General features: G+C 35.9%; 1 protein-coding gene across 1 annotated transcript in view; it reads left to right on the top strand.

Annotated features, from left to right (window-relative positions):
* The first annotated feature begins 1,899 nt into the window (after positions 1-1,899).
* Positions 1,900-14,415, top strand: part of c4 (complement component 4) — a 25,301-nt gene continuing 12,785 nt past the window's right edge. Inside the window, exons 1-21 of the mRNA XM_034310914.2 lie at positions 1,900-2,106; positions 2,240-2,432; positions 3,128-3,302; positions 3,414-3,484; positions 3,586-3,671; positions 4,380-4,462; positions 6,235-6,322; positions 6,408-6,513; positions 7,091-7,217; positions 7,322-7,437; positions 8,252-8,416; positions 8,568-8,765; positions 9,734-9,919; positions 10,062-10,208; positions 10,962-11,091; positions 11,186-11,239; positions 11,405-11,608; positions 12,147-12,264; positions 12,669-12,739; positions 12,834-12,973; positions 14,187-14,390. Coding sequence (XP_034166805.2) covers positions 2,045-2,106; positions 2,240-2,432; positions 3,128-3,302; positions 3,414-3,484; positions 3,586-3,671; positions 4,380-4,462; positions 6,235-6,322; positions 6,408-6,513; positions 7,091-7,217; positions 7,322-7,437; positions 8,252-8,416; positions 8,568-8,765; positions 9,734-9,919; positions 10,062-10,208; positions 10,962-11,091; positions 11,186-11,239; positions 11,405-11,608; positions 12,147-12,264; positions 12,669-12,739; positions 12,834-12,973; positions 14,187-14,390 — 2,724 coding nt within the window. The 5' untranslated portion in view covers positions 1,900-2,044. The remainder of the gene's footprint in view (positions 2,107-2,239; positions 2,433-3,127; positions 3,303-3,413; positions 3,485-3,585; positions 3,672-4,379; positions 4,463-6,234; positions 6,323-6,407; positions 6,514-7,090; positions 7,218-7,321; positions 7,438-8,251; positions 8,417-8,567; positions 8,766-9,733; positions 9,920-10,061; positions 10,209-10,961; positions 11,092-11,185; positions 11,240-11,404; positions 11,609-12,146; positions 12,265-12,668; positions 12,740-12,833; positions 12,974-14,186; positions 14,391-14,415) is intronic.

Here is a 14,415-nt window from a genome sequence, read left to right as displayed (position 1 = left end):
CTTACACCAAGCTGAATCATACCTTCCCCCATGAGCCTAAGCTTAACTTCAACCCTGAAAGCAAAGCAAGGCTTGACCAAAAGCATGACCAAAACAATGTTCACACCTGAGCACTAACATAAGCCTACAGCCTTACCTTAACCACTGAGCCCTATCATAAGCCTATAGACTTCTGTTCTACAGACAAATTCCAGAAGAAGTGAATTAGATGTGAATTAAGTGCAGTGACAAGAAAATAATGTGACATAAAAATGGAGGAGAACAAAAGATCTACACTGTACCCAGGTGATCATGCACAACACGCATGTTATACAGGGAAACTGCTATTTTAAAATGATTTTAAGTGTCTCAGCTAACATGCTGGAAGTGTTGCTCAGTGTTTAAAGAATCTTCCATCAGCTGAGGCATTTGTTTTCGGCTTAAGGCTATGTGCAGACTAGCCCATTTCTTTTGTTATAATTGAATGTCTAGTTTAATTTGTCTTAGTTCGTGTATTTAGGTTGACTCACTTTCTTTATTTTTTTATATTCTTTAATGAATGCCAATAATATAAATGACTATGTTTCACAAAATGTTCTCGGTGGTATTCTTAGCCCCTCATCTAATGAACTAGCATGAGCATGTGTTTTTGATAGAGACTACATAGCACTTCTAGTTGCTCTGGATAATGGTGTCTGCTAAATGCTGTAAACATTATAAAAATAATCTTTTTTATTTGACGGTATAATCCATACTTAAAAATGCAGTAGTCCATGTAAATTATATGATTTGAAGTCGATCAAGTCAAGGTTTACATTAGTTATTATCCTATGCATAAATTTACGCAGACTCGGGAGCATGAGGATACAAACTTTTTTTTCCAGAATTACTGGATTTTCATGAATGCCAGATTTCTTGTGTAAATGCTCATAAGAATGATTTACAAACAAATCTGTTAATATCCAGGTTGATATATAAGGCTCACTGTGTATTGGAATGTAACATACTGTACCATAACTAGCTCTATGTTTAGAGCTGGCCATTCACCTTTTCATGTTGATAATCATGCCTGCTCTTTTTTCTCTACCAGTTACTGTTGATTGCAAAATGGCATCTCATGCACAACAAGAGGCAGATTTTACCATAACCTAACTAGTCTTTTCCTACCAATTTATCAAACCAAGGTGTTATCTCCATCCAAATATTTCTGACTCTCAACTAGACCGTTATTTTAAAAAGCTAAACTATTATATAACTATATACCCAGACTATTATTTTCTGTAGTTCATAAGTTTACACCCACCTAGAGAATGACATAGGTTTTCATCCACCTAGGATCACTAGGCAAAGGCACAGGATTAAAATTAAAACATTTTTTAATACAGTATTTTCTTTTTTTTTCCCTTTTACTTCCTGTGCACCAAAGGAAACGTTTTCCTTATTTTCTGAAAACCTAATCAAACCCTTAACTTTACTCATCCCTAGGCCTAGCTAAACTCTAACCCTAAAGAAACCCTAACCCTAGCCCAACCTTTTTTGCTACTTATGCTACTTAGTACCAATGTACTGTACATTCTTTCTGCTTTTTAGTCTTGCACTGTGATATCTGACATTCGGTTGTAGCCATTTAGGTAGACTGCAGCCAAATAGGTAATGGAGAGCATCCCCTGTATGTTTAATCCTTGTAGCTGGCCAGTACAAAAAGAGGTCTGCCAAAGAGAAAAACTTAATTAACTTGTTGTTTGTTCTCTGGGATATTTGCAGATTTCTACACCCCAAAACAGTTCCCATAGCCTATTGCTCAATAGGTGTTTGGATGTCACAGAAGGAGTATTCCCCTCTAGTGTCTGGCCTAAAACCAGGACTGCTTCTGGGAAGTCATGTGATTTCATTTGAAAAGAGAAAAAAATATCAATTTTTTTTGTGCAGTTTATAAAATGAAGCAAGATTGGTAAATGCCTGTTTGCTCAAAGCAGTGGACAGTTCATAACAGACATCTCTCTCAGTAAGGATTCTCTAGATGGTGTAAAGACTGAAGAGCAGGACTTTGCACCACAAAGACAGAATGATCTTTCCTCTAGTTTTTGTGGCTTTTGTTCATCTTGCAGTGGAGGCACAGAAACCAAAGTGAGTACTCCGGGTTTCCGTTACAGCATTGCAAATCCTGATCATCATTAGAGAAAAATGCAGCTTTGTCATGTCTTTTGCATGAAAACAATCTTGCAGCTTTGTTATTTGTGTGTTTGCACTTATGCACCAGATGTCTAATTACTGCCCCGAATATTATTCACTTGGGAGTGGAGGAGACAGTGAGTGTGCAACTGCATGGAGCCACTAAAAGTGCCAGTGTAACTCTATATTTCAAAGATGCTTTAGGATCCACAACGTTATGTGAACCAAGAACCGTGACCTTAAATGATGATAATCAATATCAAGCCGTGGTGACACTTAAGGCAAGTCCATGTTATTGTTACCTATTTGTCACATGTAGCCTATAATCATTTACCACAAAGATATTTATGGAATATAAAGTACACTCTAAATATACAATATATAGTAGATGTATTTCTACCCAGTGCTGTTGAATTTTCAAATCTGATTGCTCAGATGTTTTCTGTAACAGAATTTTCTACAGCAGCTCTGATGATAGTGCAGATGTAAATCACAGGTTTATATTAATGCACTTCTCCTAATACATTGTTGTTTCTATGGAAGTCAGGAATAAAGCTGTTGTTTTCTGACATGGGAAAGTCTTCAGGACATAGGACTTTGTGCTTTCTGGTTGCTCAGTAAAATGATAAACCACATTTTTGTCTTATTAAGTTCAAAAGAGAGTGAAAAAAGAGAGGAAGGGGAAGGGAATTACGATGTTTATAGCTACTATAATGTAAGTGATAACTGTTTTTGTGGTTGATCCACAACTATAAATGGATAAATATTGGCAAGGTTCACTTTTTGATAAATAAAAAATTGTAATCTTTGAATAACTGTTGTTGTAAATAGGTAATAAAACACTTTGGATGTGCTGTTGATAATGGATCGCTCCAGTCCATTGCTGATTATTTTCCTATAACAGCAAACCCGCTGTGTTTTATTCCTTATATTCTCTAATATATACTTATTCAGACAGCTTTTTGTGCCTCTTCAGGTGGATCCAGTTAAGTTTCGCAGTCTCAAACAACAGAATGATCCATATGTCCTTCTTGTTGCTGAGGGAGGAGATGTTTTTGAACGTAAAAAAATGGTCCATATCCTTTTGTCAACTAGAAGGGGTTATATTTTCATCCAAACAGACAAGACAATCTATAATCCAGGAGAACATGGTAAGAAATCGGAGATTTTTATGAAAACAGAAATTATGTTTATGTAATTTATTTGATGTATAACAGTCCATTGTATTAATTACTGTTGCTGTTTGTTTTTCATTTTTTCAGTGAAATATAGAATCTTCACTCTAGATAACTACTTGCTCCCTATAAACGATTTAGTCAATGTCCAGATATTTGTGAGTATCCTGTTATGTGTTTTCACGGGCACACTGGGTAATAACAATTACATTTCTGTAGTGTAAGAATGAAATATAAGCCGACTGAAAATTCTTCACAGAACTCCAAAGGCCTGCTGGTCTACACTCATATTCTGAGTTCTGAACAAATCCTGCAGAAGACTGTCACTATTCCAGATGTGGAATTGTAAGTTAAAGATTAACTTAGCAAAATGCATTATAAGTAGCCTTTATAATACATTATATCACCAAGCCCCATTGCGCAGAGTGCATTATGAGAAGATATAATGGAGATTATAATGTGTTATAAGCACTACTTATAATGCATCATTTTATCCATTTATAAGTGCAGTAAAACAATGCTACAAACTGTAATGGCTTTTCATAAATAGTTATAACAATGCTTATAATGCCTTATGAATAAATTATAATATGTTATGAAGGTATTCATAAGTTATTATTCATATGGCCTTCACAGAAAGTTACCAAATTACCAAATTTATTTATATACCACTTTTCCTATGGTACATTGATTTACATGTATTTAAATCAATTGGATAGTTATTTTGGATAGTTGATTCCAATTAAATAGATTTGCACAATTGTAGAGTAGTCTGTCAATAACTAAACTTCTGATACACCAACAGTTAAGTAAATATTTGTGAAGAGATCATTCCTCTCTGGAATCCGAGTCATATTGTCATTTGATAAGGCCTAACAGTGCAAACTGGTAAGAAAGAAAATGGAGAAAGATGATCATAAAAATAAGCTAAATAGGGCTTAAAGACAACACTTTATACATATTCAGTACATAAGAAAGTCATTAGAAGACAGAACTACCTGGGTTTGTTTGCTAAAATTTATCTGACTGTGTGGAATGGATTCATTTTTTCAGGGCAGGCCACTGGAAAATCACAGCCTTCTTTCATAACTACCCAAAGTCTAACACTTCAGTGGAGTTTGAGGTTCGAGAGTATGGTAAGTGCTAAGAACATGGCACGTTGTTGGGATTGATTCATGGGGTTTTTTTGTAGATGCCTGATGCTAGTGAGTAAAATGACCAGACTGCTGGATGTTTTCATTGCTTTTTAAATTCTCTTTTGGACGCCTGTTGAGCATAAAAAGTAAAAGTGGGAGCTTGTGCGTTTAGTGACAGCTGTGCAAGCCTTTAGCGCTGTTGGAAACCCAGCCAAAAACTATTACGTAACAAGAAACTATTGGCCAAGATTACATTTAAACACATGAAGCCTGGATATTTCTGTTAAGTTCTGTTTAAGAACAATTATACACTACATGGCCAAAGGTTTGTGAACACCTAACTATCATACCCATATGTGGCTCTTCCCAAACTGTTGCCACAAAATTAGAAGCACACAACTATATAAGTGAAAAGTCTTGTGGCCAAGTATGGTGACCCATCCAAGTACACACACACACACACACACACACCTGTGGGCAGCCTTTTTTGCTGCGGCGCCCGGGGAGCAGCTGGGGGTTCGGTGCCTTGCTCAAGGGTCTCACCTCAGTCGTGGTATTGAGGGTGGGAGAGAGCGCTGGTCATTCACTCCCCCCACCTACAATCCCTGCCAGACCCGAGACTCAAACTCACAACCTTCAGGTTCACCTTCGGGTTGCAAGTCCGACTCTCTATCCATTAGGCCACGACTGACATATAGAATGTCTTTGTATGCTGTAGCATTACAATTTCCTTTCACTGGAACTAAGAGGCCCAAACATGTTCCAGCATGACAATGCCGCTGTGCACAAAGCGAGCTCCATGAAGACATGGTTTGCCAAGGATGGAGTGCAAGACCTTGAGTGTCCTGCACAGAGCCCTGACCTCAACCCCAATGATTTGAGATGAACTGGAAAGCCAGTTGCATCCCAGGCCTCCTCATCTGACATCAGTGCCTGACCTCACTAATGCTCATGTGGGCAAATCCCCCACAGGTGAAAACTTTTGAACAGAATGGAGATGTGTGCATTTTTCTTATTTTGCCTAAATATCATATTTTTTCCATTTAGTACTGCCCTTCAGAGGCTACAGAAGATAGTTACATGTTTCCCAGAAGACAAAATAAGTTAAATTTACCCTGATCTTCAGATTCAAAAAGGTTTTCACCCCCCGGCTCTTAATGCATGGTTTTTCCTTCTGGAGCATCAGTGAGCGTTTGAACCCTCTGTAATAGTTGCATATGAGTCCCTCAGTTGTCCTCAGTGTGAAAAGATGGATCTCAAAATCATACAGTCATTGTTGGAAAGGGTTCAAATACACAAAAAATGTTGGAAAACCAAAGAATTTGTGGGACCTGAAGGATTTTTCTGAAGAACAGCAGGCAGTTTAACTGTTCAGGGACTTATGAACAACTATCACTAAACAAAAAAGCACAGCTGTGGATCATTCAGGTAACAACACAGCATTAAGAATCAAGTGGATGTAAACTTTTGAATGGGGTAATTTTTATAAATTTAGCTATTATTTTCTCTTGTGGACTATATGTAAACATCTTTTATGTGAAATATCTTATTCAGGTCAGCACTAAATAAACAATAACATGCATTTTGTATGATCCCTCTTATTTTGGTAAAATAATGAACATTTTGCGGATTCTGAAAGGGGGATGTAAACTTTTGACCTCAACTGTACGTATACATATATGTGTGTACGTGTGTGTCAATAACTATAATAATAATAACAATAATAATAATAATGATGATGATGATGATGATGATCCTGTCCTTGTTTTCAGTTCTGCCCTCGTTTGAGGTAAAGATTGAGGCACCAATACATTACCTCTCCCTGAACAATGACAATTTTCACTTTAGTATCTCAGCCAGGTATGTTACCTACCATCCTGTGCTTATAAATAATGATCATTTAGTTGTGTCCTGTATTCACATTGCTGATGCTTGATGTTCTCAGATACACTTATGGGAAGAGTGTCAGTGGGGTAGCATACGTGCGATTTGGACTGATTGACAGTAATGGAGAGAGGACTTATCTTCCTGGCACAGAAAAACAAATTTCAGTAAGTACACTGCTTTTCACAATGGTTCAGTAGAGTTGCAAATCCAGACCCTGATTTTACTTAGTAGATTTGTTACATACATAACTAAATACTTAACTACAAAGAGAAGGCGCAAAAGGAGGCGCAAGCAGTTGACATATAATATATCTGAAGATATGCAAAGTTAGGATTTATGCACACAAATTTTATTAATTCAAGGAGACATCCTTTGTATGCCATACTAGAATTTATTTTAAAAAATACTAATAAGTATATTATCCATATATTAATATGTTAATATTGTCATTTCTATTCTTTCTATGTTAATAATTATTGATTCATTTTATAGATAATAATAATAATAATAATAATAATAATAATAATAATAACATCACTATTGTCATTATTATTATTATTATTATTATTATTATTATTATTACATTTGATCACTTTAAGGTTTATTCGTATAAATGTAGTTTTTGTGTTTTTTACTTTATAAATCAATAGCAGTATAGAGCATTTAGTGTATACAAATGGCTTCACTTAGCACATCAGGAGGTGGTTCCCCTAATGATTTACGCACTATATTGTCATTTAGGTTGAGGACGGCCGTGCAGACGTCATACTCCTGACTAAAGAGATACAGACTGCAGCAGACAATCAGGGCCTAGAGCACATAATAGACATGTACCTGTACATCGCTGCTACTGTTCTGGAAAAAGCAAGTGAGTCCCACATAGTGAGAAGATTAATCATACATACTGTTCTGCTGTTTAAATCTTGCTGTGCTCTGTGTGTGTGTGTGTGTGTGTGTGTGTGACTCATGCAGGTGGAGATCTAGAGGAAGTAGAGAGCTCCTCGGTGAAGATTGTGACCTCTCCGTTTGTCATCGATTTGTCAAGGACAAAGAAGTATTTCTCTCCTGGAGGCATTTTCTCTATTCTGGTATGTATTTAAAACCAGGCTACATGCCTTCAGAGAGAAGAGCTACTGTATACTTATACAGATACTAGGGCAAACAAGATAAAACAACTTAATACAGAAGAAAAAAAAACATACACAGAAGAGAGATAACATCTATCATTATAATGTAGATATAATAATAATAATAATAATAAGAAGAAGATCCTATCTAAAACATATCTAACAGTATTACACCACAGATTTGTTGAATTCTCCGTTCTGATTGGTGAGGAGGTGTTTTTCTATAACAACAGCTCTGACACTATTTTGGCTGTAAAGGATTATATTAATGTGTTCATTCTAAAGTGTTAGGTTTTATATACAGTAATAACAAGTACCTGGATGGCAGATTCTGTGTGTAAGTCTTGATATTGTGACGTTTTCTGTGAGGAGATATGCATTTAGCATTTTTGGAAGGAGCCTCCAGTGTCAGTGCTTCGTAACAGTCAGAGGAGGTTTTCTGACATGGGAAAGTCTTCAGGACGGAGGACTTTGCTGAACTTAAACTTTGTTGTTTCTTGGTATCATGACAAGCTGAATCATTTTTTTTCTTATTAACTTCAAGAGAGAGAAAAAAAACAGACTGGTGAGGGACCAACTGTTTATAGCTGTTATATCATAAGCAATACCTAACTTATCTTGTGGATATTCCACAACAATAAATGTACCTGTAAAAGGATAAAAAGTACCATGTGTTTTTCTTTAATTAAAAAATGTAATCGTTCGCAAATTGCTGTGGTATACTTGACATGACTTATACATTTATAAATCAGACCTGTCTTGTGCTATGCTGCAGGGCACCACCAGCTTCCCAGACGGCTCCAGAGTCGCTCGTTTGAAAATAAAGGCCGATGTGACTATAGATGGATTGACTCAGACTAAAGAGAGCACTGGGGACAATAGTGGAAACATAGCCATCACATTCCAAGTCCCACAGCAGGCTAAGCAAATCTCTATAACGGTAACAATAACAAACATTCAATGAGTTCAAGCCTTGCATGATTTGCTATTCTTGAACACACTGCTACAGACTCCAAGAGATATTAATAAGTGTTTTGTCCCAACAACTAACACATCAGTGCATCAACAAGGCCTTTTTATGTCTCTGACAGGTGAAAGCGCAGGGAGGTGATGAAGAAGTCATCATCAGTGATGCTAAGATAACGTCCACAGCAATTAAGGATGAAGAGGGCAGTTACCTGAGTGTGGAAGTGCAGCATCAGGTCCTCGACCCTGGGCAAAGCCTGCAGGTCACATTCAGGGACATCACAAGAGCTGCTAGTCCAAGACCCTCACATATCTATTACCTGGTAAATAGTTATAAACTTCACATTGTTATGAGCCTCATACGTCTGAGCGTTTTAAGTTCTTTCTTCAGTTAAAGTTGCAGTTTGTAACTTTTTTAAGTGTTTCTAGAACAAAGCTCAGCCATAAAAAGTATTCCAGAAGTCATATGGAGGTTCAGTAGAGGGGGTGGGATCAGAAGGGGAAGGCTGTGAAGGCTGTGATTTCTCTCACAGGCAGCAGGGGGCGGTAAAGATCAGCACTGTTCCACCAATTCCTGGGCCTTGTGCAAATGTTCATTATGCTACAAGATTTCAAAAAAGTCTACCACATATTTCACTTTCATTGTAACAGACAGAGTACAGTATATACAGTATGTTATATACAGTATGTTTATATAATAATAGTAATAATAATAATAAGAAGAAGAAGAAGAAGAAGAAGAAGAAGTCCAGTTTCCAGTTTCATATGTGTCTGACTGGTTTTGTTGACTGTATTTCGAGAAAAACAAATTCTTAAAAGGTGACATAATAATAATAATAATAATAATAATAATAATAATAATAATAAACACATAGAACTAATATGTTTAACACATTATTATTATTATTATTATTATTATTGTTGTTGTTGTTGTTGGTGGTGGTGGTGTTGTTAATAATAATAATAATAATAATAATAATAATAATAATAATAATAATCTCTTATATTTTATGATTTATTAACACTGGCCTGTCACATGTTCAGTAATAACTCAGACTTTCCAGAGCTTTTCACGAAAACAGGAACTAACATATTTTGCAGATGATCCCCAAATGGAGCCCAAACAGAAAAAGCCCAAATGGAAATCAAATTAAATTAATGGATTTAAGGCCCTTAATGGATTATTTTCTTAAATCAGCATGCGTGGTTGTGCTTTTTTCCTTGCATACGATACTTGATGTCAGCAGTGCTGTACAGATGTTTTGTTGATGTTTTCTCTCTCTCTCTCCAGGTTGTGAGTAAGGGCAGAGTGCTGAAGGCAGGCAGCGTGCAGATGACTGATCTGACCTCCATAAACCTGCCTTTCTCTGTGGATATGGTGCCCGCGTTCCGCCTGGTGGCCTACTATTACACACAATCTAACAGCATAGTGGCTGACTCCGTGTGGGTGGATGTGAAAGATGTGTGCAGAGGAAAGGTAGCAGAAGCCATCATAGTGTTCCTTTAGGACAAGATACATTATAATCACTGGATCCTCTCTGCCTATGGCTTCATACGAAACCTCTAGTTTAATTAAGAAAAACAATTAAGGAGCCTAACATTGTTTTTTTTTTTTTCAGGTAGAAATAGTTCCTTTCAGAGAACTGAAACCTGCAGAGGATTTTGAGGTGTCAATCAGGACTGATTCAGACAGTAAGGTGGCACTGAGTGCAGTGGATTCAGCTGTGTACATCCTCAATAAAAAGGGCAAACTGACTCCTCAAAAGGTACAGCCTTAATGAAAACCTAACAAGACATATAGCCCATATAATAATATTTACCATAATATTTAATACTATTGTCAGAAACCCAGTAGGTTTATTATGCAATATCAATTACATTTGCTGTATCAACGTCAATGATGGCTATATCGCAAGGCTAGCTCAGCATAGGGCAGCAGCTATTCTCTCCTCTACTCAGTATAAAAATATAATATTGAACCTCATACCTAGTTTTTTTTTTTTTTTTTTTTTACATAAACTATATTTTACATAGGAATTATGTTTTTCACGTGATTGTGTGAGTAATGTGTGATCACATTTGAAAAGCATATTTAGGTGTATTCAGGTGAACATGTGACATCATGTGAATAATATGTGATCACATGTGAAAGATAACACATCACATGTCCTGCATATGAAAAATGAACAAGTGAAAATAAATGAATCAGGTGAAACAATGAGGTGAAAAAATAAAAACACATGAAAACACTATATGCAAAAAGTCCACATGTGAAAAATGTGTGGGAGATAATATTTGAGTTGTCTAAAAAAAAAAAAAAAAGAAAATCACGTGTAAAATTCACATGTGAATCAAGTGATTACTCACATGTGAAGATCATGTAGCTTTTCTGTAAGGGAGGAGTTTTTTTTTTAAATTCCGTATTTATTTCATTAACACACATGTAACATTCACTAATGTTTTTCATGCACAGAGATCAAATTAAAGAATGAAATTCAATGACACTGACCTTCTTGCAGATGTTCGAGTACATGAACTCGTATGATCTGGCCTGCTCTGTAGGCGGAGGAGAAAATTCCAAGTCTGTCCTGGAAACCGCAGGACTCACGTTCATCTGCAACTGTGCAGCAGAACCAGTTAAAGCTGCAGGTAATAAGTTCACTTACAATGAACAAACGAACTGAATCTGTGCAGTTATGGACGTTATTGTGTATGAATACATTTTCTTCTCTGTCCTGATTAGAGCATAAATGCTTCAAAGACCGTCACAGACACAAGAGAGACCTCAACACACTCGGTAATATCCCAGAATGCATCAGGACCTTCAATTACTGCAAAGACAATTAAAGTGTATGATAAATTACAGGGCTGAATCTTGTACATTCATCATAAAATAAATGTCTATAACACAGAACATTGCTTATAATATAAAGAGTTTAATTTAAAGTTGTGGTATATTCAGTTAACAGCTACAAGAATGCAGACAGGAAGTGCTGTGAAGATGGAAGGAAGAAAGGACTGATGTTAATGTCATGTGAAAAGAGGATGAAATACACAGCGCATCAGTCACAGAGCTGCCAGCAAGCTTTCAAAAAGTGCTGCGAGGCTGCAGTGGCTAAGAGGAAGAAGGACCAAGTGAACAGACGGAAAATCTACTTAGGAAGAAGTACAGTAATTTTGAAAGATTTTCGCACAGCATCTCTCAACAATTTGCATAAAAATTCTATAAATGAAAACACATTATTAATATATTTATTTATGCATACATGGTACATCACATTAATATAAACATTCCAGCTTGAACTTGGCAGAGCTGCTGAAAGAGAAAATGAATCAACACCCTCTGACCAATCAGAAGCGAGAATTTAAACCCATTCACATTTTCATCTCAGTAATTAATGGATTTTGCATGATCCTTTCCCAATTCTGTAGAGACTGAGTAATAAGCCATTAAGTCTAAGAGAGATAAACCAAAAAAGTCCTTACATTTGTTTATTTTCTCCATGATCCCTACAAATGAGCATGAGGAAGTGGACAGGTTCTGAAACTGAAAATCAATTTTGAAAATCAATTCTGAACATGTTCATCTTGCTGTTAGATTAAACACAGCCTCTGATTTCCTGTCTGCACACTGCAGTTTAAGACAGTGTAATGGAGATATGGAAGGACACTCAGGTTTCTTTCCTCTCCTTCTTTCTCTGAAGCATCCAGCAATAAAATAGTGGAGGATGACATCGATGAAGTCTCTGTTTACCTCCGCAGTTTCTTTCCTCAGACATGGATGTGGCAGATTTTAGATGCGGACGCCTCGGGCAACATCAGGTACCTCACAAATCAGAGTTAAATGATGCAAAAATGATGGCTTACTGTGCTTTGTAGAATGTTAATACTTTTAATTCCTAATATTGTTAGTGTATTATCACTAATATGGATACATTACAAAGCTAACTGTTGTGCAGCAAAGTTAAAAAAAAAAACTCTGACACTGGAGACTCCTTCCTAAATAAATTTCTCCTTACGAAAAGCTTAAGCATAACAATGATTACATGATAGAAATGGTAACATATTAGAACGACTGCATTAATATAAACTTTGCAACTGGCACTACTGTCAGAGCTGATGTTATAGACAATTAGTCAATCAAGTATTTAACAGCGCTGTTATACATACAGTACATGAATTTACCCTCGGATGGTTTCTTTTCTTTTGCCGCTGAACAATTTCAGGCATTCTGCAGTTGCTCCTGACTCCATAACCACATGGGAGGTTCAAGCTGTGGCTATGTCTCCAACAAAAGGTAACCAGCTACGACTCTGCCAGCCTTTATAAAGTCACAGCCATTACATTCACATTTAAATGAATTCATTTCTGCTACAATTACAATCCTTCAGGATTTTGCATAGCAGACCCACAGCCACTAAAGGTCTTCCAGGACTTTTTCATATCCGTTAAACTGCCATATTCAGTGAAAAGGAACGAGCAGATCGAGGTGAAAGCCGTTGTGTTCAACTACAAGCAACAGAGCTTACAGGTAATGTTCACAGGTAACGTTCACAGCAGAAGAGTCTTTGAGAAGGATCCGATGCAGTCTGCTGTTTAAAGTGTCCCTGATGACTCCCAAAATGAAATGCAGCAATGAATATATGTGTGTCAATAACTAAATAACACTCAATATTATTTCATCATACTCATTTTCACAATGACATTGTCACATTGCAGTTAGTTTTTATTTCTTAATAACAGGTTTGTTTCAAAATGGCTTTTTTCAAATGACTACTTCATATTTCGTAATACCCCTTTTCATCTCCTAATGAGACTTTTATTTCCTAACTGCACATGTATTGTATGTAATAGCCACTGAGATGTGGTACAGTTTTTTTTTTTAAACATCAGAAATAGAAATTGGCCAGACGTCAATGTCATCATAAAGTGTTGTTTTCTTTTCTCAAAACAGCAAAAATAGTGGGCCAAGCTGTTATTAACTGTGAAGGGAAAAGAAAGAAAGAAAAAAAAACACACAGCATTTGATTTGATGGACAATTCCATCTAGCAAAACCATAACTACATATAACTATATATAACTATATATAACTATATATATATATATATATATATATATATATATATATATATATATATATATATATATATATATATAGTTATATATAGTTATATATAGTTACAAATAATAATTAATTTAATGTTTTTTAAGTTGATCCCTTTTTAAATTGTAATTTTAAACTAACTGATTATTTTATTATTTACTTTTTTAATAAAATTCTAATTAACTCATTATCAATTTCTTTAAAAATAATAAAAGTAAAATTAAATTACATTTTTTAAAGGTTGGAGGGGTCAGAACATGAGGTGCACTTTTAAATCAATCATTTTTTCATACTTTTACTACTTTCTTATTTTAATAGCAAGTAAAATATAATAAACTTTGAATCCTTTTACAGTTATGATTAATTTCTTAAATAGAGTAAAATAGAATAATAAAAAGGTCCTCTTGTTTTGTTTTGATTTTCTTAGTAAACCTTTTAAAAAAGCATTTCTTTTTGTTGTTTTGTTGTTCTTTTTGTTTTTTTTGTTTTTTTAACTTGCGCGTGTGCAAGTGTACGGGTTCGTTTAGTGATTGTGACGTTTTCAGTCGTAATGTGGCTCTACATCAGATTAGAATCTCACAGTTCTTTTTTCAGTGAATATGTTCAATCACTCACCTGTCAACTTTCACTTTATCTCAGGTCAAGGTGAAGATGGAGAAGGTGGCGGGGCTGTGCAGTGCAGGTGCAGGAGATGTCATGCAGGAGGTCACGGTGGAGCCCGAGTCTGCCAAGGCCGTATATTTCACCGTGGTGCCTCTGATTATCGGAAACATCCCCATCCGCATTCTGGCTTATGTCTCACACAACATCCATGATAAGATACAGAAAGAGCTCAAAGTGTTGGTACTGTCATGTCTGAAAACCTTTA

Source organism: Pangasianodon hypophthalmus, chromosome 14, assembly GCF_027358585.1.
Source record: "Pangasianodon hypophthalmus isolate fPanHyp1 chromosome 14, fPanHyp1.pri, whole genome shotgun sequence".
In the NCBI taxonomy this organism is placed as follows: Eukaryota; Metazoa; Chordata; class Actinopteri; order Siluriformes; family Pangasiidae; genus Pangasianodon; species Pangasianodon hypophthalmus.
Note: the sequence above shows the minus strand (reverse complement) of the source record. Positions and strands in the feature narration are given on the sequence as shown.